Source organism: Blastomyces gilchristii (assembly GCF_000003855.2).
Source record: "Blastomyces gilchristii SLH14081 genomic scaffold supercont1.2, whole genome shotgun sequence".
NCBI classification, from domain to species: domain Eukaryota; kingdom Fungi; phylum Ascomycota; class Eurotiomycetes; order Onygenales; family Ajellomycetaceae; genus Blastomyces; species Blastomyces gilchristii.
Genome location: NW_003101681.1, coordinates 1,908,184 through 1,932,937, shown reverse-complemented (window position 1 = coordinate 1,932,937; position 24,754 = coordinate 1,908,184). Strand labels below are relative to the sequence as shown.

Genomic DNA, 24,754 nt, shown 5'->3' with positions numbered 1-24,754 from the left:
TCAAGGAGAATGCTACGATATGTTACATGCTCATCAAGTATTCAATGTGCAGAATCCTTTTAGGTTTCGGATAAAGTGTTCAATATTGAGCTCGTAGGATGAATCCATATACTGGCAATTCTTCCAGAGTAAACAAATAATCACCCAAGGAGAATGTAAGTGATGAACCTCAAACAGAAAAAGTGAACGTAGCACTCCAGCTCGAATAACACTACCGCCTAACACCCAGCCTATGGACCCTCTAAAAAGAGTAAAGATCAGTACGTCTTTCCGTGCTCTTGAACTCGCAACTGAATTCTCACGGATAATGCAACCTCTCTAACTCGCGATTCTCCTTGTGGACATCTTGCAAATACCAGTTAACTTTCCAGTCCCTATCGGTCAGTAATACAATTCAGGCCATAATGTCAAAATAGAAAAAGCGAAGCTAAAACTATAGCAGTCAAATGAAAGGAGAAAAGATGGCCGGCGAACTCCCGGAATCAAAGACGAATCAACTCAAAATTCAGGAAGAAATGCTCCAGCTGCTAGATGATTGGTATGCTAAGATGAAGGAGTTTCAAGTCCAGATTTCTCAGCTTATGGACATATCCATCGAGCTCTTTGAAGACGTCCAGCTCAATGACGCTGTCATGCAAGTTGTAGCGCAAGTGGCTGAAGGCGCTCAGGATCCGGAATTACTGCGACAAGTCGAGAGGGTCAGGCAACGGCTGGACGGTGCTTATCAAGAAATTGAGAAATTCCAAGATTGGGCGAAAATTCTGAGAGAGGAATTGGAGGACGCAAAGCTGGCTATAGAAGATTGTCGTGTCAGGGGATTTAAGAATTAAGTTTGGTGAGTGTCTGATCCAAGTTTAAATGGACTTTGATTTTAAGATCTGGACAGATTTGGGACTAACTTCGTTCTTCCCTGAGCTTAGCAATAATAAATAGGCCGCAATGGAAACGCTCTACCCCTGGACCTAACAATCACGATAGCAACATTTTTCATCAGCGAAACGCGCACGACACGATATTCGCTCCAATCATAGCTGATATTACGGAGAATGACTTTTATCCAGCCTGGCAAAGCCAAGTTTTTGCAGGAAAAACGGAGGGCGCAGGCTAGGAAGGAGAATGATCGGTTGGAAAGGTTAGCATTTGTAGATGGCGGGAAGGAGACCCCGAAGCAGTGAAAAGGGCATCGAAATTGGGATTTGATTCAAAATAAATGGAAGTGGATTGATTTTTGTATCCCAATCTCATGTAACCTTTCCTTTCCAGTAGCGTTTTTTTTCCCCAAAAGGAATATTATATCACAAGCCTGCAACAAGCTCTCTGGTAGCTCTTGGGTGACCCCATTTCCGTTGCACACATAGAATGCGATCTCGAGATGGATGGTAGGGTAGGGAGGTATGATGGCTCAGCAACTGAAAACGAAGTTGGAAGAGCTAGAGAGGTATGACTTGAGGAGCCTTGACTCGGATGGATCCAGATTACCCCCGACTTGAAACACTAGGTATTCGAGCCAGGTTCAATATCCCGACAAGTCGAGTCGAGCCGAGTCGAACATACTGCGTATACGAGAAGGAGACCGATGCCGAGTCGGGGTCTTGGCGGACCAAGTCCGAGTCAACTCGGGAAAAAACTCGGAATCGTCTGCACATTACTTTACTCTGTACTCCGTAGAGATATCTCAACTCTATTCCTTTTCCAACATCATTATGTTGGAATCGCACACAGAAAAGACGGATTACAATTCAATAGCCAGGTAGACTGGAGATGGATATGCGGCTAACCCCGGTGTGATGCCCTTTGGTGCATACATTGCAACCATCTAGTGGTAAACACGCAAGACGCCAGAGCACGATTCCGCTCATTCCCCGGACGATCGCAGGATCATTGCCCCGGAGCTCCCTGGTGTAGAAACCAGGAGAAAATACCAGGAACACGGCCACGTATCCTTGAGGCATTCGGTTCGATAGCCTGATTCTGAACTTCCTAGGATTTACGCAGTAGTTTTCTTTCATCACCCTATCTATCGGCCATTGCAGGCAGGATTCTTCTGGTCATCAATTCAAACCAGGGATTTTTCAAACAGTGTTGCAGATCGTCCATCCCTCTCTACGGCGGCCATCCCCTCCTAAACAAATCACGAACGTTGGAGAATGATGCTCAAATATCATGATCGAGAGAGGCAAGAGGATCATTGCCTTATTGGCTAGCCAGCATGCGATGGTCGATCGACTTGAGAGATGGTTCATCTCTTTGCGGGGCTCTCTAAAATTCGATAGCTGAGAATCCGTCGAAAGTTCATCGCCCCACCCCGCAGGAAGGGAAGATTCAGGTCTGGTCCTCACCACCCCCCACCCCACAATCAGCGGCCAAGCTCAATGCCAGCACTAATAATTATTCGACCATCACAGATGCTGACTTGCAGCAGCCCAAGCCGGGGTGGGATCAATGGCTTGCAGTTCAATCAAAACGAGAGTGTAAGGACCGAGTAAAGTACTGTACATATATTACATATATTACCATACATACGAGGGAAACAAAGCAAGCCCGAGCGAACGTACAGCGCTATACGCGGTCATTTGCCCTTGGTGCATCTCTCCCTTGCGCTGTCATGCATTGTAACATAACTTGTCATCCTCGCGCGTTTCCCGTATTATCCTCATTCATGGATGTTCGTCTCAGGACAAGCGCGGAACAACGCACAAAAAAAAAACTCATTTATGAGTATCTGAACAGCTTTAAGCTGCGGCCGCTAAGTCTCCGGAAGCAACGATAATGGCGATCATGAGGCAGAGGATTAACCTTTCTTCGGCATCTGAGAGCAAAAGGCTCTAGAAGTCAAAAATATATATAAAAAGGGTTTTCAAAAACCCGATATCCTGAAACGGCTCTTGCAGGATGAAGAGCTGCCCCCGACCTGCCATGGTAATTGGCGGATGAACTCGCATCGTGTCCGAGACTAATGGCAGGGTTTTTTTTATTTATCATATACGTCGAATCGTTGTTGTCTGCGGATGGTTAGATCAATTGAAGATTGGAAAGTCAGAGCATCACCCGTGTGGTTTACGTCTCATTGTGAACGAACCCACGAGCGGCGGCAAAGGGGTGGAAGTGGGAAGGGGCAAAGTATTCGTCCATTCCAAATTCCATCCAGAAGAATTTTATCTTCAATCGCGCTCCGGCCTTGATCTTTCTCTCAGATGTCTGACATATCATCCCCCAATACGGAATCTTATATTCTCCGTGCTAAGAAGAATGATTCTTCAATATTGTTTGCATGGAAAATAGTGAAATGATAATGAACGCATTTGAATAGTTTTTGGCCTTCCATGCTTCTCATGAATCATGGATCAGGGAATTACTTGCTACCCCTTCAATAATCAATTTGAGTGCCACATTTCTAGTCTGGGACCTCCTGCCTTTTGTCTTTTTCGGGGTTTGCTTCTTTTCATTTTTCGATAGTCGGATATAACCAATTCGATAGCCAGTACCCACCGATGTAGTCAGCAATAGGAAGATATCACATGAAGCGGCCAAAGGAATAAGAAGAAAGAATGAAGCAAACAAAGAGGAGAATTAGCCTTTCGAAGTGGCCATCAAAATGAAAGGAACCAAGTGATAACAATCGAATTTACTTCGCGCCTAAAGTCAAACGCACTAATCCGCATGTATTATAGTCGATAGCTATGTAGGGCAACCTAAGCTACAACCTTGAGAAAGTCCTTTAGCAGGTCTTGATTACACAAAGCCAGGAACTCACATTGTGCAGTTGGTTTCACGGCGCACCGGGGTAAACATGCTTTCCATCCTTCATGAAGCCAGCGACGACTGCCTGACCTTCTTTACTAACCAGCCAATGCGCGAAATACTTTGCAAGCGGAGGCTCATCGCTCACTAGGAGATGAGCAGGCATAAGGAGCGGATCATCTTCCCTGTCTGGTCCCTTTTTATAGATGGTGAGGTTGTTTTGGACCTCGTGAGGGACCGAGAGAGAAGCTCCCCAGTCTGTAAGGGTGTACTCTCCCAACCTTACCGCAGTCGTCAGCGCTTGGATTGGATACTCTGCGTTCTCGTGGTACCATGGAGACTTTGTTTGAGCCCATGGAGCCTTTCATAGTCGACAGTCAGTATGTATGTGTCTATGACCTCCAATCGTTAGAGGGCTCGCCGGCGGGGACTTTACCTCGCCAATTTTAATCCACAACTCCGACTCCTTGATATTGGGGGCGGATTTACCGGCTCAGGGACTTTACATTCTTGCCAGACTCAGCTACAGAGTAAATTGATTGAAACATTTCCTCCACGCTATCACTGCTGTCGAGTTTTGCCCGGTTCGATGGTGGGCCGACTAGTAGGAAGCGCTCCCGGAAGGCATAGTAGCTGGGATTTCCAGCAAAGTTTTGGTCAATGGCTAACTGTTCTGCGGCCGCGTGATAGGTGATACACGCATCGACGGTACCATTTTTCATATAATTGATCGACTCCGTCATATCGCTCTTGCACCAAGCTACTTTAAAAGGCGATTTCCCCTGGGAAACCTTGAACTGGGTGAAGGCGTCTGCAAGCGCTGTTACAAAGGTCACTATTCGCAAGAAAGACGTGAAGGACCAGAAGGGGCAAGAAACACCGACAAAGGCCACGGACAATAAACCATACGTACCCTTTATTAAGTGACTTTGACCGGGGCACCATTTCCTATTTTGAGCCAAATGCGCTGGGCTTCTGCGTAACCACTTTTATACTGTTCCGCAGGTTGAACCTTCTCAGTGTGCCATCCTGTCGGTGGTCGGATGATTTGCCAGGGTGTGCCATTGAAGTCTAAACGGCTGATGGTATTTTCAGTCTTCGCTCGGTGCAGGTATTTTTCTACCGCGATTTCGAAGTTGGCAATCTCTCCGCTAACTTTCTTCCATGAGGTTCCACTGACATGTTTATATATCCCACCATTTTGGCAATGCTTGAAGACTCCTTCCATGCCTGCTGCAATCTGGATGGCGTGCGAATCCATGTCGCAAATTCTGGTCCAATGAATGGTACCATGGTACTGGAAAACTTGGTCATTGTTATGGCGCATATAGAGATGTCCTCCGCCTGCAGCAATTTCGGAAAGGTGACCATTAGCATCAAGGTGGTGCCAGGTGCTATTATACCTCCAAGCAGTACCATCCATGTGAAGTTGGTATAAGCATCGCCGTCTACGGCAAGGTCCTTGAACCGGGGACTTTTGTCAATGGGCTGCCAAGTTCCACTTGTAAAAATGGTTTGAGCCAGAAGCCCAGATCTTGGCTGCGCCCTGGTTGATTAGACTCCATGAGCCACCCTCGCGAGAGTGTACATAACCATGCTGGTCGATCGCCGCAGGTAGACACCGTGGTCATTTGCCACTATTTGGGCATTTTTGGCGTTGTCATCAAGCGTCTTCCAGTAATATACTGGCCGCCCAATGTATCGCTGGACTGCGCTATTGCTGGGTAGCTGATAGCACTCATTGCCGTTGGTAGAAATCTGGACAACCGCCACGGATGGGGATTATTTAGTATAGTTAAGAAATGAGTTAAGGAATGAGTTGCAATTGTTGCCTGTTGAATAGAAATTTGTTCAAGCACGACCACATGTCTGGCAGTTGCGCAAGATATGAGCGGAGACCTACCCAAACTTATAGACACAGCCATCAGGCGCCTCGGGTTTTCACGCACGTATAGTGCGCTTCATCATGATAGATTTGTCATCACACAAGGTGTCCAACCCTGGCAATTTCTCAGCCAGCCTTCATGAGCTTGAACACGACATAGCATGGGAGGACGAAGGAAGGGGCATGCTTCTCAACCCGGTGAATGGTTCAATCCAGTAGTTCTGGCTAAACTCCTGTCCTCCTCCTCCTCTGCAAAGATACCCAATGAAGCCAGCCACTGATCAAGGACAGAAATATCTCACTTCGTTTGGCAAGGTTGGAGGGTCAAGGGCTGGCTGAATGTAGACTTTCCACACTCGAAATTCTCTATATTAGGCGCGAGACGCGCACTTCTTCAGTACTCCTCGGAGGTGTAATGTGGTTGCTTCAGGCGCTGCATCAAAATTGTTGTGGAGCTCGTAGAGTATTCGTCAAAGCATTCATGATGCTTCTCGCTGCCAGGTAATCCTCCCACATCAGGGTAGAACAACTATGTGGCCAATAGCCACTAGGTTCATAAAGAAGGAAAATTTGTTAGTTACCCGTGAAGAGTTGAAATTGGGTAAGGTGGTCTCGAACGCCCTCTTGAGGAGTCCAACCATCCCGCAAAGTAGAGAACTTTAGCGGAGCTGAGGATTTCTATCCAAGCGCAATGCCGAAAACCAATGAAAGCCAACGACGGACTCATGGAAGTCAACAATCTCATCCTTTGAAAAAAGAGTGGAAAGATGAAAGAAAAATGAATAGGGCGTTTGTGCTTGTGAGCTTGACTCGACTTTCGCATTTCCCATAACTAGCTCGCTTCCATTGAAGGATTGTGACAAATAAACATCTTCAGCACGCACGCTTGACGAACAAAATTGCGCGGAGATCAAGGGTTCTAGGGAAGAACTGATACCCGGGATAGTAACACACTGAATTGATCATATCTTTCTTGGTGGATGATGTATTGAATTGTAGCCGCTTCCCAAAGAGCCTATGACCTGAAAGCAATGAGCAACTGAGCTCATGCTGCTTTGGCCATGGAGGGGGGGGCGCTTCATCCTTTGTGTTCTGTGAACCTGCTGACATATTTCCGAGATAGTAGTTAGTTACTGCGTAGAAGGATTTCGCAACTTTCGCAACTCTTGCCGAGCAGAAAGAGAAATAAATGAAAATCAAAATTGGGAAAGTCCAGGCATCATAAAAGACAGCAGTCTGACCTCACTCCTTCCCTCAAATCACATGATCGAGAGGTTCAGCCCCTGATTTCGTGCAGCAAGGCGCGGGTACACTCCTAGTGGACGTCATCTGGAATTTCTGTCCAAACCCTCGCACGAATCTAATATTTTCTCTCCCGTCTACTCCAAATTTGCCAATGCCCCTAAAATCAAGGTTATCGCTGCGGCTGCGGGAGTAGAGTAACATATCCACAATCCGTTGATCCGATACGTGCACCATTTGGATCCATGCATTAGTTTTGCGGGATATTTTCGCCTTCTCTTCTTCCCTCCAATGATTCGGGCCATAGAGGCTCAGAATGCGAAAAAACATCCCTGGCCCATCAGAATCTATTGCCAAGTCGAGATGGATCAACTCCGGGCACTTCGTTCGCGGCGGCTGATTGGCCCAGCCATCTTCTTCGCGCTCGTTCGCGCTCATGCTAGAACGCTTGTCCCAGCCGCAAAAAATTACGTGCTTCCTCACATTCTTATTCTTATTATTATTATTATTCGTCTCAACGGCTTTTTCCCTACAGGTCCAAAATTAGCATCGGAAGGAGGAAGAGTTAGCCCCCAAAAAGCAACAAGGGCGGATAAACGAGAAACACGTTGACTCATCACGGCATACGGGAATCAAAGTCACCGTCAACAGACTCAGTAACAACCATGCCACATATCCCTGGAGGTAGGAGATCCGTCGAGGGCACTGATACAGAGCGCGGCAACTTGCATTGCGCGTCTGCCTGGCGGGACGCTCTGCGCGCTGGCTAGATCGTTATGCGACATATCAAATTTTCTTGCAAAGAATTCATTTCTGTTGGGGACTGCGATAATTGCATGCTGGATTACAGCTACATGCTTAAGTGCCGAATAGTTGCCATTTTAAGCCCAGACCAAAAAAGATTAAACCCCAGTCTCGCGTGGTACAAATGGCCAAAAGTATCAAGGCGTGTGCACAAAGAAAAGCGTTCGATTCGCCGCCAGAACCAGTCTTTGCACCTCCAAGAAAGCTGTGTTAGTGTGTTAGTTTTATTGGTTAACTTTGGCGTTAAATGCCGGTCGGCGCGGGTAGAGGCTCTCGAGCCCACACAGCTCGGAGCAACCCCGGGAAGGAGGTTGATCAATATTGGCGCTAGACGCGGGGCGGGCTGCATGATCTCTCGTATTGTTCATACGATACATACAATAATACCAGTATGTATGTATCGCCAGGACGAGCCGTTATTTCCATTCTAAGTTCATTTATACACTCTTCTAGCTGGCTTCATGTGGACGAAATACATGTGGATGGATCGTCTCAACGGCAGCGTGAGGGATTCTCTATCCATTAGCGCTGCGAAGAACGTTGTTGGTTGGACGGGGTTCTGGGTGCCTTGATTAAGCGCTATTATTAAACAGCACTCGCTACGGGAATAGATCTATTTTGTAGATCCTCCCTTCTACCACCAGGGTTGCGACAACTTACGATGCTTTACAGCCCCAGAGACTTGAATGCCGAATCCTCGATCGCAGTGTCCAATGCAACGGTGTATGTATATCAGGGGATAAAGAGGACAATCTATTGACGATCACTCCGCGCAAGATGGTTACTGGTAGGACCTAGCCTAGGTGGTGTGCCCAGTATCCAGGCATCTAATAAATATATGATCAGCGGTCAAAAATATGCGACAGGAGAAAGGGCACGGCACCCTTTGGCTGTATCTACTCCCCCACCTCACAACGCACCTTTTATTGAGTGAGTACGCATGTCTCGTTTCTTTGAGGTAACTTCGCATGACATCAAGCACGTATAGAGGGCGGTTTTCCACCAACAGGAGAAAAATATCCGTTCAAAAGAAGTTGAAATGACTAGATATATAGTCTTGCGATCCATCAAGCAATGTCCATAGCAAGGGCCGTCTTTCAAGCTGATAACTATCCCTCCTGTTCTCTCTACCAAGCCCAAGCTCCAGGGTACAGAAAATATGTATTAATCTCGATTCGCACTTCCTATATGGTAGGACCAAAACCAATGAAAAGCAGGTTACTTGTACGTGTTACCAGTTGCACTTCCCGCCAATATAATGTACATACTATACGATCTCGATCCAAGGCATGACAGCATGTAGTATGAGCGGTGGGCCCGCCCTGGTAACATCCCATATCCAGCTAGCTATATGCCAACAACATCATCGTCATCGTCAGATAGAGATAGGTCGGACATCCGCTCCAGTGGCACCCACCCTATTTACCTAGCTGTGGACGGCTCCGGTAACTATCCGTTAGGGATAGTTTTACAGAGTTATATAAACTTCTTAAAGAAAGCCGTTCGGCCCAAATACCTTTAACTACCACTCATTTGTTTCCTGTAGGTAGTTAACCAGCTTAAAAATGAAATGTGTCATTACGTTGCTTTACTTCGTGAAATCATGTCAAAGAAAGAAACGAACATTAAAAGAAGATTTCCTCAAAAGTCAGCTAGCTAGCTTGCTTGATTAAGTTAACGCCTCCCCCGCCTGTCAAAAGCTCGTCCGTCCTGCAGGAATACCCTAATGCAGGCCGCCCTCCCAAAAAATAATAAAAATGAAACAAAAATAAAATAATATTTCCGACGCAAGGACAAAAATAATAATATCTCCGACGGGACACTGTACGCTGTGTGTGTGTGTATGCATGTACCTTACCCTACAAAGAAAAGAAGAGAAAGGGAAGAAAAAGAAAAATATGACATATCACACACCTCCAACCTGAGAAAATAAATACTAGTTTAAACCTAGAAAACCAATATCCCACCTAACCAACCAACCAACCTTCCGAGGCTCTGTTACCAATTTAATTTAATTGTGGGTTGCCATGAGATTGGGAAAAGACCAATTACCTAGCTAGGTATAACTACTTCGCAGATCCAGTATTGTTCGTACACTTTTTCTTTTTGAAAGACAACACCGTCATGATTGTTCGCGTCGTTTTCCAGTCGGCAGCCTACTCGAGGGTTAAAAACAGGCGGTTTTGATTCCAAATCATTATTTATTTAATAATAATGGATCGATGCTCGTGCGTGTTGTCTGTTTCGCTTTCTCTGTCTCTGCGCTATGAGATAGGTATGATATGTGATGTTATATTCTGTTAAATAGGGGAGGATTTTTTAACCAACAAAACATTAACTGGGGAGGAAAATAAAAGGAAAAAGAAAAAAAAGAAAAGAGAAAAAAAGAAAAAAAAGAAACGCTTGAAATGCTTTCACCAAGAAATGATAGACGACGAAGCAATGAAGCAAGAAAAGCAAAAGCCATTTAAAAAAATCAAAAATCAAAAAAATCAAAATCAACATCAACATCATCAAAATCATAAACATAGCAGCACTCTCTCAAATAGGTAAAGAGGGCAAATCTCTCTCACTTTGCTTTACCCACTCATTCCATCACATTAAATCTGCCATGGTAGTTAATGTCATAATCGGTAATATATGGTTTCGGTTTGTGCAAGTTATGTAGATGTATATATATATATAAGCCCCAAGGGAGTGAGTATAGGAGTGAGGGTAGTGAGTAATGTATATCTCTGTATTTCTTCTTTGTCATTTTCTTCCCCCCCTCCTCTGTTTGTTTCAAACCAAACAGATGTCAGTATCGCAGTATTTCAGAATTTCAAAACGGGAAAAGAAAAAAGAGGGGAAAAAAAAAAAGAAAAGAAAAGAGAAAAAAGAATTACGGATATAATATGATATGATGATATGGGCATGAAACAAGAAGAATAGGAACGGGTCATCAATCTTTCCCCTGTAGAGGGAAGAACCAAAACAAATTTCAGCAAAGAGATTCGATCATTGACCAAACAAATAAATAAATGACTAAAAGATATGCCCACGCCAAACGATCTCGCAAGGTAACAAAAAGCAACGGAATTTGGACATTTGGAAATATTCAGAAAAAAAATAAAAATAAAAAAACGCCATGCTAGATTGATAGATCGATAGATCAATAAGATAGCATAAGTCAGGTATCAGGACTAAAAACGAAAAAAAACACAAGTGGGATAGAACGAGCAAATATATATATATATAAAGGAAAAACGCTATCATCATCGGGCGACGGACTGCGAAAGGATTAGGGAAAGGAAGGATGAGTATAGCTTTCTCACCCCTTCCTCTCTCCCACCTTATCCGTCGAAAAGAGAATAAAAAAACCCTCATTAGACACACGCACACAGACGGACACACACAAAATAAAAGACGAAAATCAAGAAAAACAACATGACAAAAAGGACAAAAAGGACGTGACAACGAGTGCGGAGTAGAGTAGCGCCATGTTTCAATAACGAAAGTAAGTACCTCTGCGAATCTTTGGGAGGGTTGGGTCTGGTGGAGTAGGGATATGTAAATGGGGGTGTGGATGGAAATGTCAAGGAGTGGAACTATATGTAGTAAGATATAATATGGAAATGGATATGATGTAATGTATATAGCGGAGGGACCGGTTATGTGGTGAAAACTTATTTCTTGATTTTCCTTTCACTAAATCGTTTCCGTCGTTGATGGGGATGAGTAGAATACCTCCCGCCCCGAATGCTGGGGGGTGTGGGAGGTAGATGGGGAGAAGGTATCCTGTCATGTATATGTAGATTTGGTCAAGGAGATCAGGAGGACGTTTTGTAAGCCGTGTTTATGAAATATAGATATATGCAGCGGAGAAGCTGACTTTTTCGAAGGAGTGGGTAGATGTTTTGTATATATATGTGTGTGTGCGTGTGTGCGTGTGTGTGCGGGTGGAGAATTGATATGCTTAATGGGTATGAACAAGAGCATCCCGGAAACATCTGAATCATGCCCGAAACCGGCTTGACCTGAAGGCGGTAATATCGATGGAGATAGAAGATATCGACGAGCCATCGTCGACCTCGATGGCCGCCACCAACCCATCCGGTGCCCGCTTCTCGTCTCCATTCAGCGTAGGCGCTGGCGCGAGCCTCTCCACTTCCTCCTCCTCCCCCTCTCCCACCATGAGAGCTTCCGCAGTCGCCTTCGCAGCCTGCCCCTTCTCCGCCTCTGCCTCCTTTTCTAACCGTTCAACCTCCACCATTGCCAGTTCCAGAACGGTAGCGAACCGTTCCTTTGCCTTCTCCAGTTCTAGAACACAATCTCCGCACCGCAGGAATTGATGAGCGGCCGATTCGCACAGGGACTGTGCCAATTCCAACTGTTTATCAACGAGATCAAACCCAGTTTCCTTGATGACTGGCTTACCGAGTTTCGACGGTGGATCGAGTGTATCGAGGGGATTGCGGGCGCCTTCTCCTGGTCCTCTTGTGGTTGACTTTCGCTTGGCGTGATCCAAGAACTTCAGACCGAACCCGGACTTCATCATCTGGCTCATCCGGCCTTTTCGAATATTATTCCTAGCACCTCCAATATCTCTCACCAATTTCTCTAGGGTCAATTGAGTCTCTGAGTCATAATGGACGACAACGAGCTGGCGGGGTCGGACTATTCGATCCGTCCCTGCAGATTTCGAAGTTGCTATATTCCGCTTCCGTTGGTTCAAATCATTTGGGTAGTGTTTCGACATTCTCAGCAGGGTGATAGGGTCCATGTAGTCCTCATTGATTTCTTCGACGGCCTCCTCGTGTTCATCTGCCTTCTTGGAGTCCTTCTGGGAACCTTTATTGGAGCCGCCAGCGCCTTTTATCGAGGGGTGCATGTCATCTGGTTGAATGGAGTGTTCCGAGCTATTCTTCCTCCGTCGAGGTTTTGTAGCAGCTTCACCCGAGGCCGCGAGCCTGGCATATTCCGCAGTAAACTCAGCATGTTTTGCCTTTGTGTGTACGGCCAGGTCAGTAATTCGAGTGACCCATACGGGGACGTTCTCTGAAATGAAGGTGAAGCACTGTAGCGCATCCACTGAACGGTCAGCCATCATGTGCGGGATTTAAGAAACGAGTGGTTCTAGAGGCGAATTGGAGAGACGAGGATCGGGGATGATCAGAGTCTCAGGGAGAATGTCGTGGTTCGTAAAGTCATCGAATTATATTAAGTACGTGGATATATATCTATCGTCAGGTAGGGAAGAAGAGGGGGGGATCGGGAGGGTTGAGAACCGGACTGTTCTTCTGCTTCGTCTTCTTATTCCAGGAAGCACATTGAAGGCTTTCCAGTTCGAAGTCGTAGAAGTAAGATGAATAAGTAATAATAATGGTGGTGATTTAAAAAAGGACGAGAGAAGAAACCACCGGCAGGTGCGGCGAATATGTTTGTATGTATGTGGAGGAGAAAAGAAGATGGGAGGAGGAAGAAGAAGATGGGAGGAGATGGGAGGAACTGCAAGAAGATGGATGGAGCGATTGAACGATCCGGGGCACACAAAGAGAAACAAGACAGACAAGACAGACGGACGGTCACTACCAGACTTCTCCTCGCGGCGACAAGCACGGAGCCAAGCCCAGCGCCTGCCCTCTCGCAGCGGCAGCAGCAGCAGCAGCAGCAGCGGCTCCAATAATACTAATAAATTAGTCGGAGTGCCCAGCGCAAGCTTGTACTGTGGAGTCGGCGCTAGGCCTGGATTGCCCCCCCAGTGGTCGTCGTGCGCTGCGGTAAGCCCGGGACTAGCGCTGTCATAGCGCTGTCATAGCGCTGTAAATAGCCTAGGGGTTCGGTATACCTTGAGGTACTGTACCGGACACTTCGCTGCACACGGCGGGAAGCGAGAGTGGGCTAGGCCCGCCAGGGTTTCTACCAGGGGCATACATAGTATGATGGACGTAATGTACAGTAACATCTATACGCGGGTAACGGAGGGTATTAATGATGACAGCTAAATACACGCTACGGCACCGGGATATGGAGGCCTTCATTTAGCTCCAAGCCAAACCGCCTAAACAACCTAAGCCGGGGGGGAAGCTGCAAACCAAATCCCGAACACACCCCAGCGCCAGCCGCGGAAGCAGGACTGTTGAACCCGCTGCAGGTAAGGACGGGGGCAGGGGTCGGTAGATTAGACGACGCCTTGCCGCTTCGGGCTGTTGGTGCCCGTACAGTCTGTACTGTCTGAATATTCCCCGTAATTTATTTGCCATACTGTACTTTGCCCTTCTGTCATTCTGATTGGCGCTATTCCTAACGATGATGATTTCTGTGGACTTTTTTCTTCTCGTCACGTTTTGTTCCCAAGACCCATTATGGACAGAGTGCGCCCTAATCGTGGGGGGAAAGAAAGAGTCAACTCTTTTTTTTTTTTTTGCCCCATTATTAGCTTCTATTACAGCGTATTGCTCTACCTACCTTACCAGCTTGATGGAAACGGATGGAGAGGGAGAGAAAATGGGGCAGAACCTCCCTCCCCTCATATACGCAACTCCTTCCTCCCCACAGCCAACACATACGCAGCGTAAGTTCCATAATAATAAATAGAAATAGACCTCCTCCATGACTATGGTATCGTGCTCTTACAAATGGGAAAGGGTTTGTCTGTTTGTCTGTTTGGACTGCTCAAAAATGCATCCATCGATATACCATGGCTCAAACAGGGCCCAAGATTCGCGTGGCCGGATCGCTACTCTTACCACAGGACGGGACAATCAATCCACCACTTCAACAACGGGCATCAAAAATTAAGGCGGTGAATTTGGCTCTCGAAACTACCCGCATCCATCCGTCCCCAGATCGTAAAACTGTATGGAGCAGGCAAATCATCATGATCATCAGCAACAGTAGTAGCAGCAGCAGCAGCGGTGGGAAAATGACAAAAATACACTCCTCAAACCACACGGAATCTCGCATGGGCAGGGATATGAAAAAAAATTCTCCGTCACCAGCTTCCGTGCACGCCAATGCTCATCATCATCATTAACAAATTTTAACTCTAGACAAAATACTGTACAATGCTACTGCTGCATTGTCAGAAAAGAAAAAAAGAAAAAAAAGAAAAGAAGAAAATTTACTCTCCATAATGCATGCGATTTGCCCTCTGCCTCCAATTACAGTATGAGACTAGAAGCACAGAGGGAAGAAAGAGAAGGAAAAAAAAACAAGACAAACTAAATTCCAGCTTGCATCACAGAAGTTACTGTAAGTTAACTACTCCATCCGTTCAACAACCATGAGTGGTGCTTTTGTCCGGGTACATACAAAGTGATGGATGGGGTGCTAACGGCTCGGACTCCGGCGGAGTCTCTGCAGCGACGGACTCGAGCCGGCGGTGGTGCCATTAATATTGTTCTCACAGCCAGCCAGCCTTTGAACCCAGGTGCGGGACGGACGGGTGCGGCCTGAACCAGTCTGATATAGGAGGGCTTCCGGGGATGACTCTGTGAACTGGAAAAGCTTTCAATTTTCTTTTTTTTTTTTTTTTTTTTTTTTTTTTTTTTTTTTTTTCTCTTACGTCGTCTTTTATCAATGGATGATCACCCCTCTGGAGATTCCCTCTTTTTCATTTCTTCTTGTGAACCCGCCTTCAGCACTGACTTCCGCTGCAAGGCAAACAGTTTCAGGGGGAAAAATCGCCTCAGTGTGAAGGAAAGGAGTACAGAAATTGAGACATAAAGACATTCAGACTGCATGGTCCTGCCCCGTACATCCGTAGCAGAAACTCTGACGATGTCTTGTCTAGTATGTATGCACGCAGGACGCTGAGTGTCCATTCGACGATGTACTACTGTATCTTACTAACTCTCCTAGGCATCCCCTACGACTACGACATAGTGGTATCCATACCCCTCATCCCTCCATGCTCCTTGCATGACTAACTACGCAGTATGCGAGGTCGTCGAGAAAATGAAGCACGTTCAAGGGTTCCTTGCTCTCTCTCTCTCTCTCTCTCTCTCCCTCTCTCCCTCTCTCTCTCATCTTCTGTCTTAACTGCCTTTTCGAAAACCGACAGGCAAAAATACCCCTCCCTTTGCTACTACTGGTGAGAAAACATCAAATGGTCGAAATGGTTTATTAAGTTACCAACCAATCAAAAAGCAAAACAGCCCGCTTTATCGATGACTTATCTTCATCATCAACATTTCATTTTATTTCTTTATTTATTTCGCCATAATATCCAATAATGATAAAACTCTATTAAAACCTTCACCCATATTCTTCTAATATAACTATCATTTTTATTCATCGCATACATATTCTACCTATCAGCCCCCGTCGACAACCGCGCTTGATGAGGTTCGAGGGAGTGAGAGATATTATTATTAACTTCTGATGATGATTATTAGTACACTTCATCTCATCTCACCTTTTTCTCTCCTCTCTCTTCTCCCAGCCAGCAGCGTCCGAAAGAAGGAAGACAGACGAGAGCGAAGAAGAAAAAGGCCGCAGCGGGGAAGAGGAGGGGAAATAAAAATAAAAAATGAAAAGTCATTCTTATTATTGGCCCCGGGGCCACACACGGCCGCCCGGCCACATACATGCATACGCCGTACATGCACACTTGTGGACATGGGCATGGCCATGAACGTACGATGTACGGTAGTGTAGTTACAGTACATCAGAAGGAAGGGAGGGGGGGAGGGGGGGCGGCGCGCGGTGTTACAAACTACTACTATTATTATCCTTGTCCGCGATCTGACTTAACAGCCCCTTATTATATGTCTTATTGTTTGAAGCAGTGTGTGGGAAAACCAATAAATAAATATAATAAATCATAAGTAAATCATAACGGGACAGAGACAGACTACGACGCAGATGGAAGTTGCTGGGGTGCCTCGTGGAAGCCATCAGCAGCATCAGCGGGAGGGAGAGGAGTGCAAGGGGGGAAGAGACAAGGTTGAGAAGTCGAGCCCTGAACCTTGAGCCTTGAGGTGAGGCGAAGGAAGGGCACTAAGGCCTAACTGCCAGGGTTCACAGATGCGGAAAAGACGATCCATTATTGTAGTTATTGAGTGTTGAGAAGAGCTGAAGTCAAAAAGAGAAGCAGATGCTTGTTTTGGCCCCAGTTCGTCTTCCCCAAGGAGAACAACGGCATGCGTGGTTTGATTGTTGATTATTATTATTCTGTGAACCATGTCGCAAGGTATGATTTTGGAGAATCTGCCGTCAACCTATCTGTACTCTGTGCTGTCCATACCTACAACATACCTAGGTAATCGGTAATCAGTGAGTGGTTGGCATCCATTGCATTGCTATATCATCGTTACTATTTACCTGGATGGAAAGAAAAGGTATGTATTTACCCCCATCCCCGCCCGTCCCCTTGAACAAATGTCACCTCATACCAAGACAGGGTTACGAGAGCAAAATGCACGGAATGCTTGACGCATAAATTAAATGCTTGTCTGTTGCAACAACCGGTTTTTTTTTTTTTTTTTTTTTTTTTTTTTTTTTTTTTTTTTTTTTTTTTTTCCTCGTTCCCTTAGTTACCCGCTCGCTCAATTTTAATTTGACAACCAAGCAAGTGACCACACCAGCATCAGCATTGCTGCTGATATGATTTATGAAAACCCCGTCTGAGAAAAGTCGAGTCTAGCGGTCGATGTCGATCCAGGATGGGTATTTCTCGTTCCGTTTGCCTCCCCTTATATTACGGGAATTTTGAGGGGTGGGGGATTTGGGGATGGGAGTTGTTAAAATCATCTATCTATATCCATCAATTTTTTCAAACCCCCTCCCTAACTATCAAGACATTATGACATTTGCATGGCAGCGCATGGCATGGTGTGCCCGTCCCAAATGCGCGGCATCGAGGCGCACGTTCTCTCTATTATATATCCAGTTAACCACAGACATGGTTTTATATATTATTTACCATGCGGGCGATGCGTGGTATTGTGATGCGGTGCGTTATTGTGGCGGACGTATTGCTTGCGAAAACAGAATTTTCCCAATGAAAATTAGTAGCAAAACACCACAAAAAAATCAAAATATCCGCATTTCTCTAGAATCATTCAACAAGCCTCAATCGCTCGCTTGCGCTTGCTTATTCAGCTTGAAAAACACGCTGTTTAATCCCTCGGGCGAATGTAATGAGATATGAACAACTGCACATGACTTGTATAGGTGAATTCCATGTAATCCACAGCTGTTAATATGTTAATAGAGAATAATCACATAGATGAAAAAAATCAATAACACTGTAGTAGTGTTATAGAGTAAATATAGAAGCTCTAAGTAAGTAGACTGGCGCCGGGACCATGAATTTCATGTTTGGTCCCATTTGGTCTGGTCTCATACATTTCTTGGCGTGAATCCCGCTGGGACTAATCATTAAAAAAACATGCAAAGTGACTATATATCAGATTTCAAAATGAGATCATGACTTAGAAAAAATAAGAAAGTGGTCTCATTTGATCTTATTTAGTCTCATTCTTGATATAAAGTTACTATTTTTAGACATTTTAAGGTTTTTTTTAGACTATTTTTAATTTTTTAAAAAGTAACACTTTTTAATAATACTTAAATAAGATTTAAAGTTATTTAAAGTAATATAAATAATTTAAATTGAGAAGTGAAAATTATAATCTTATTTGAAAAATGTAATAAGAGTAGATAGTAAGTCTCACTAAAATAGTATAAAACTACTATTTAATGTTAAAACTATGTAATGAAATCAGTTAAATTAATAATAAAACTATTAAATATTCTTATTCTAGTCTCAGACATGATTATATAATCAGTCTATAAGTAAGATATAATTAAATATCAGACAGCTTATATAAAGAATATAGTAATTATAATTAAATAGTAAGCATTTAAAATATCATAATTTAAATCTATCAATTCTTAAAATATTAAAGCAGATGAAATGACTGAATATAAGTAGAGAACTATTGAAAAATTAAAAAAAACAGCTCAGAAATAATGAAATTATAACTAATAATAGTATAAAGTAAGTTCAGTAAGCTCTAGAGACTTAGTAGTCTGCACTGTTTATTAATCTACTCTTACTCTACTCTTAGCAGTCTCAGTAGTCTATTAACTTATCTATACTTATCTCTTAATAGTCATATCGGCAGTCTCTCAATGTGTAAATATCTGAATATAGACTATAACTACTGATAGAACAGATTATTAAAAATAATAGTAAGATTATTATACAGCTGTAAGAGATAAAGCTTAAGAGAGATATAATACTATATAAGAAGAATTTTAAGTCTTAGCTAAAAAGAGTAATAAATATAAAATTAGTACTTACTTATAACTGTGATATTAAAGTCACTTCATTATACAGCTTATATAAGAAGAACTATAATCTATTTATTAAGTATATTATAATGTCTGATATATTAAAGAGAGTCTATATAAATTATTATTATAATTCACTGAATAAATAGTATAGTTTGTAATTTAATAAGTAATAAATTATTTCTACAGTATATAAATTCATTAGTAAAATATATGTATAAAATATATATACTGATATATAAATAATAGAGAATTAGTAGACTACTGCTCTTATTAATATAACTACTGTAGAAGAGAATAAGAAGAAGAAGAGAAAGAAGAAGAAGTAAGCTATCAGTATAAAGTTAGATTAGACAGCTAAGCTGTTCAATTCAGTTAAAAAGAGATAATATAATATTTATAACTCTGAAGAATAAAGAGTAGAATAATAAGATAAATAATAGTAAGATTATAAAGTTAAAGTTATTATAGCTATAAGTAAAAATACATCAGCTCTGTAAGATAGAGAAAGAGATGAAGTATTTATATAAAGAGTAAAGTGAGACTGTAAGTCTGTTATAAATAACTCAGTTTAATTAATAGAGTATTTTCACAGATATTACAGTTCTGATTAAAAAATTTGAAAAATAGAGAGTAATGTAAGCAGGCTGTATAAGTCTGATAAAATATTATAACTTTTTTCTTTTTTTTAATAGTTAGTATTAATTTAAAATGATAGTTTTTTATATATTCAAAGATCTCTATTTTAATATCTGAAAATAATATTCTAAAAATAATAAAGAAAAAACAGCAGTAGTAGAAGAATTAATTAAGAAACTGTAGAATCTTTAAATATATCTTATTTAATATATATCTTCTATTATTCTTATTCACTAGAATAGTCAACTGACTAATATCTATAGTTTAAGAAAGTATAATATATAGCTGATTATATAAAAGTACAGAGTTTTTGAGATTAATATTAACAGTATAAAGAGACTGTCTCTGAGACTTATTAATTTTTATTATAAAGTATAAATGAACTGAAAACTAATAGTGAGTTATATTAAATAAAATCTTAATAAATTAAGTATATAGATTAATCTGCAGCAGTATATGAACTGAACTCTTATATATATTAGATATAATCTTCATCTTAAGTAAATGAGTTATTATTTACTAAATAATTATTCTTATATTATTGCAGAGCTCTTCAGATAGCTGAAGATTATACAGAAATATAATAAAAGTACTCACTTTTAATTTTAATATAAATAATAACAGAGCTGAATAGTTAATAATAGTCAGATATTTATAGAAGAACTTCTTACAGCTCAGAGTCAGATTATCTATATAAGCTATATTTATAGTATAGAATATATGAATATTCTCTGATATAATTACTATAATCTATTCATTAATATAAAATATATTCTGATTTAATACAGTGAGAATAATATAACTTTTAAAGTAATTAAAGTGAACTGCTACAGTTCTGAATTAAGCTGTAGAAAATACTTTCTTACATAGTATACTGATATTAGTGACTTAATAAATATATGATAAAAGAGTAATACAGTTAATATAGTCTGAATTATATGATATTTAATCAAGTTAATTTATAAATATTATATTATTATTATTCATAGTAAGTCTTATATTTCTTATAAAGTAGAGTATAGTTAACTGCTGTTATATATATAAACACTGTAGATAAGCTGTAATAACTATAGTATAAGTATCACATAATATAACAGACAGAGTCTGTGTAAAATCACTATTAAATATAATAGAGATATTATTAAAAAGCTTATCTAATAAATATAAATCTTAAAGAAGATAGTTAATAATTCTTATATAATAGACTGTTGCATCTACAACTGTTGTTCTCACTGCATCTACAACCGCTGTTCTCTCCTTCACCTTTTTCAAAGCATTCTCCGGGATGCGCGGATGTAATTCATACAGCAGGTAGAATGATAAACACTTGAAGACTGTATGCTGTTGAATCTGCATGACTAATAGTGCCTGTCTGAGATATTCATCTTATAGTCTTATAGGCTTGCTTACTAGATATTTTATTAGCATGTTATCTAAGATTCTATTCAAGTGTTTCATCTTCTCATTCATCTGTGAGTGATATGACATTGTTCTACAATGTCTTATCTATAACTAACTTATAAAATGCCTCATCACTTCTTCTGTAAGATTCACATCATTATTAGTTAGAATCTCACACAGTAATTCATAGTTAACATAGATCTTATTATATAGAAACTTCATTATTATCTTCTCTATTATCTCTGAAACTGCTTTCACAACTGATCAGTCAGTAGCATAGTCAATAGTAGTAATTATTCAACAATTTTCATTTGATGTTTATAGTAATATGTCTATAAGATTCATCTTTCATTATTTAAACAGTTGTATTATACATTTTATCTGATATTATACTTTCTCACATTCTAACTCTTTCTTAGATTCTTTTACAATCTGATAATTCAGATACTTATAAGTATATATCTGAATATTCTCAGCTATGCTTAACTAGTACACTCTTGATTTAAGTACATTCATAAGTTCAGAACTTTCTAAGTGACTGAATTTCTTATACATGTGAGTTATCAAGTTGCATCTAAATAAATGTTTTAGATAGAGAGCTTTCATATATTCTAGATTACAGCAAAGTATAACATTCTTTTTCAATTTTCTCAGCTTGAAGTTTGAAAGCATCTCTTCTACTACTTTTATAAAATACTTATTATCTGATATCTTTTCATTCTTTAAGTAAGAGATTATTGTAGACTGGCCGCCGGGATCATGAATTTCATATTTGATCTTATTTGGTCTGATCTCATACATTTCTTGGTGTGAATCCCGCTGGGACTAGTTATTAAAAAAACATGCAAAGTGATCATATATGAGATCTTAAAATGAAACCATGACTTGAAAAAATGAGAAAGTGGTCTCATTTGGTCTCATTTAGTCTCATTCTTGGCATAAAGTTACTATTTTTAGACATTTTAAGGTTTTTTTTAGACTATTTTTAATTTTTAAAAAGTAACACTTTTTGATAATACTCAAATGAGATTTAAAGTCATTTAAAGCAATAAAAATAATTTAAATTGAGAAGTGAAAATCATGATCTCATTTGAAAAATGTGATAAGAGTAAACAGTAAGTTTCACTGAGACAGTATGAGACTACTATTGAATGTTAAAACTGTGTAATGAGATCAGTCGAATTGGTAATGAGTCTATCAAAAAATCTGGTCCTGGTTTCAGACACGGTCACACGGTCAGTCTAGATTATTGTATTTACTCATTCTAATTTCTTACATTTTCTCAGTGTGTTTAATACAAACTTCTCTTATATCTGATTCACAGAACTCTCACTTATGAAATCAGGTCTGTGACTGATTATATTAGGTATTACAGTGTCTGATCTCTTTCAGTATTTAATATGAAGATTATATACTTAGAACTCTGAGATTTAATATACTAAGTATTTCAAGAGTTTCATTATTGATTGTAAATAGATAAGGCTTTTATAATTCATGATCATTATTATTATATACTCATTATTAATATATCTATCTTATAATATCAGTGTATGCTTAATCACTAGCAATTTCTTTTTATACACTGAATAATTGAGCTCAGTATCTGATAGTTTTCTACTATTATATACTATCAGATACAGCTTGCTGTTCTTACTTATTTATAGAAGAGTGTCTTTAATAGCTCATTCAGATGCATTTATCTCAATGTAGAAAGATTTATCGTAATCTGATTAAATAAGCACTGAGAATATTATCATATATTCTCTCAGTGTGAGAAAGACCTCTTTATACACAGCATTTTAGATAATTAAATAAAACTTCTTCTTTCATAGATTTGCATTTATCTCTCTTAAGAGATCTGAGAGTGATGCAGCTATTCATGTGAAATCTTTGATAAATCTGCAGTAGTATAAGATCAACTTAAGAAATTATTGTATATAATGTACATTTCTCAGCTGTGGTCAATTCACTATGACATTCAATTTCTCTAAAATGAGATATATACAGTCATCACTTATCACATGTCTCACAAACTTCAACTCTTTCATTTCAAACACATACTTAATTGATTTAATATAGAGCATATACTCTGTCAGAGTTATAAGCACTTTATCAAGATACTTGAAATATTCATTATATAAGTTTAAGAAAACTAAGATGTTATTTAGATATACAAGACACAAGATTTTATTCTGTTTATAAAGAATTGTATTCATCATTATTTGAAAGATGACAGGCATATTTATAGACTGGCCGCTGAGACCATGAATTTCACATTTGATCTCATTTGATCTGATCTCATAGATTTCTTAGCATGAATCCCGCTGAGACTAGTTATTAAAATAACATGCAAAGTGACTATATATCAGATCTTAAAATGAAATCATGACTTGAAAAAAATGAGAAAGTGGTCTCATTTAGTCCCATTTAATTCTATTCTTGGCATAAAGTTACTATTTTTAGACATTTTAAGGTTTTTTTTAGACTATTTTTAATTTTTTAAAAATTAATGCTTTTTGATAACACTCAAATGAGATTTAAAGTCATTTAAAGCATTGAAAATAATTTAAATTGAGAAGTGGAAATCATGGTCTCATTTGAAAAATGTGACAAGAGTAGACAGTAAGTCTCACTGAGACAGTATGAAACTACTATCTAATGTTAAAACCGTGTAATGAGATCAGTCGAATTGGTAATAAGACTATCAAAAAATCTGGTCCTGGTCTCAGACACGGTCACACGGTTAGTCTACATATTTATCAGACTGAATAACATTGTCAGAAATTCAAACTTCTCTCATTGTATATTAAATGTGATTTGTGATACTGACAGTTTATCTACACAGATCTACTAATATTCTGAGAGAAGATTGATCTTCAATAGATATTGAGTGTTTTCAACTGTATTCAACTATTGTTGAATTTATGACAATGAGTATTCATTCTTAATTGTAAGTTTATTAAGTGCTTGATAATCAATACATATTCATCACTCTTCACCTGCCTTTTTTATGAATAGAACTGAGAAGTCTCACATACTTAATAAGAGTTATATAAGATTATGTTCTAGAAGGTCTGTGATCTGATACTTCTGCTCTTCAAGATGCATTTATAAGAGAGAGTATACATTCTGATTGACTGATTTTACATCTCTTATATTAATCTTATATATGAATCCTCATTTTAGCAGCAATTTCAGTGAAAGATCTGTTTGAAAAACCTTTTCATACTTCTTCAGAAGTTTCTTTATATGCTTGTTCTTTCATATATTCTTTATCTTGATTTTCTTCACTTCTGAGTTCTATATGACATACAAAATGCTTTTGAATAAGATCTTATAAATTATTCTCTTTGCTTATTAATGTGTAAGCAGATTTAACTCTTCTATATCAGAGATGTGAAATGTTCTTCTTATATCAGTTGATAGAATTGTATAAACTGTTTTCTTTCTATCAGTTAACTGTATATAATATGTATATCATTGAATCTGCAGATTGAACCTTTGAAATCAATTAAGTCTGAGAATAAGATTGTATTTCATATTCTACAGCTCTCATACTCAGATATAGTAAGACTATTTTTCAAAGTATAAGAGAACTCTTACTCTTGCAGATAGACTGGCCGCCGGGACCATGAATTTCATGTTTGGTTCCATTTGGTCTGATCCCATACATTTCTTGGCGTGAATCCCGCTGGGACTGGCTATCAAAAAAACATGTAAAGTGACTATATATCAGATCTTAAAATGAAACCATGACTT

The 24,754-nt window shown here is 40.3% G+C and overlaps 6 protein-coding genes across 6 annotated transcripts; 3 read left to right on the top strand and 3 right to left on the bottom strand.

Annotated features, from left to right (window-relative positions):
• The first annotated feature begins 27 nt into the window (after positions 1–27).
• Positions 28–1,491, top strand: BDBG_01119 (uncharacterized protein). The gene is made up of 3 exons (XM_002628165.2): positions 28–380; positions 443–835; positions 921–1,491. Exon 2 carries the CDS (start codon positions 447–449, stop codon positions 828–830), a length of 384 nt encoding a protein of 127 aa, XP_002628211.2. The 5' UTR covers positions 28–380; positions 443–446; the 3' UTR covers positions 831–835; positions 921–1,491.
• A 2,278-nt stretch (positions 1,492–3,769) lies between these two features.
• On the bottom strand, positions 3,770–5,002 carry BDBG_01117 (uncharacterized protein; the record flags this gene model as incomplete). Its single annotated transcript, XM_031720192.1, has 4 exons — positions 3,770–4,102; positions 4,248–4,561; positions 4,655–4,689; positions 4,737–5,002. The coding sequence occupies 4 exons, from the start codon at positions 5,000–5,002 to the stop codon at positions 3,770–3,772; spliced, it is 948 nt and encodes a 315-aa protein (XP_031576264.1).
• Positions 5,003–6,696: 1,694 nt separating this feature from the next.
• On the bottom strand, positions 6,697–7,384 carry BDBG_01116 (uncharacterized protein). Its single transcript, XM_031720191.1, has 2 exons — positions 6,868–7,384; positions 6,697–6,718 (listed from the first exon to the last, which is right to left on the bottom strand). Exon 1 carries the CDS (start codon positions 7,304–7,306, stop codon positions 6,881–6,883), a length of 426 nt encoding a protein of 141 aa, XP_031576263.1. The 5' UTR covers positions 7,307–7,384; the 3' UTR covers positions 6,697–6,718; positions 6,868–6,880.
• Positions 7,385–9,826: 2,442 nt separating this feature from the next.
• On the bottom strand, positions 9,827–13,441 carry BDBG_01115 (uncharacterized protein). Its single transcript, XM_031720190.1, has one exon. The coding sequence runs from the start codon at positions 12,759–12,761 to the stop codon at positions 11,667–11,669; it is 1,095 nt and encodes a 364-aa protein (XP_031576262.1). The 5' UTR covers positions 12,762–13,441; the 3' UTR covers positions 9,827–11,666.
• Positions 13,140–13,337, top strand: BDBG_16296 (uncharacterized protein; the record flags this gene model as incomplete). Its single annotated transcript, XM_031724280.1, has 1 exon — positions 13,140–13,337. One exon carries the CDS (start codon positions 13,140–13,142, stop codon positions 13,335–13,337), a length of 198 nt encoding a protein of 65 aa, XP_031576261.1.
• A 292-nt stretch (positions 13,442–13,733) lies between the features above and the next one.
• On the top strand, positions 13,734–15,537 carry BDBG_01114 (uncharacterized protein). Its single transcript, XM_002628160.2, has 4 exons — positions 13,734–14,225; positions 14,299–14,905; positions 15,017–15,445; positions 15,515–15,537. Exons 1-2 carry the CDS (start codon positions 13,961–13,963, stop codon positions 14,685–14,687), a joined length of 654 nt encoding a protein of 217 aa, XP_002628206.2. The 5' UTR covers positions 13,734–13,960; the 3' UTR covers positions 14,688–14,905; positions 15,017–15,445; positions 15,515–15,537.
• The last annotated feature ends 9,217 nt before the right edge of the window (positions 15,538–24,754 follow it).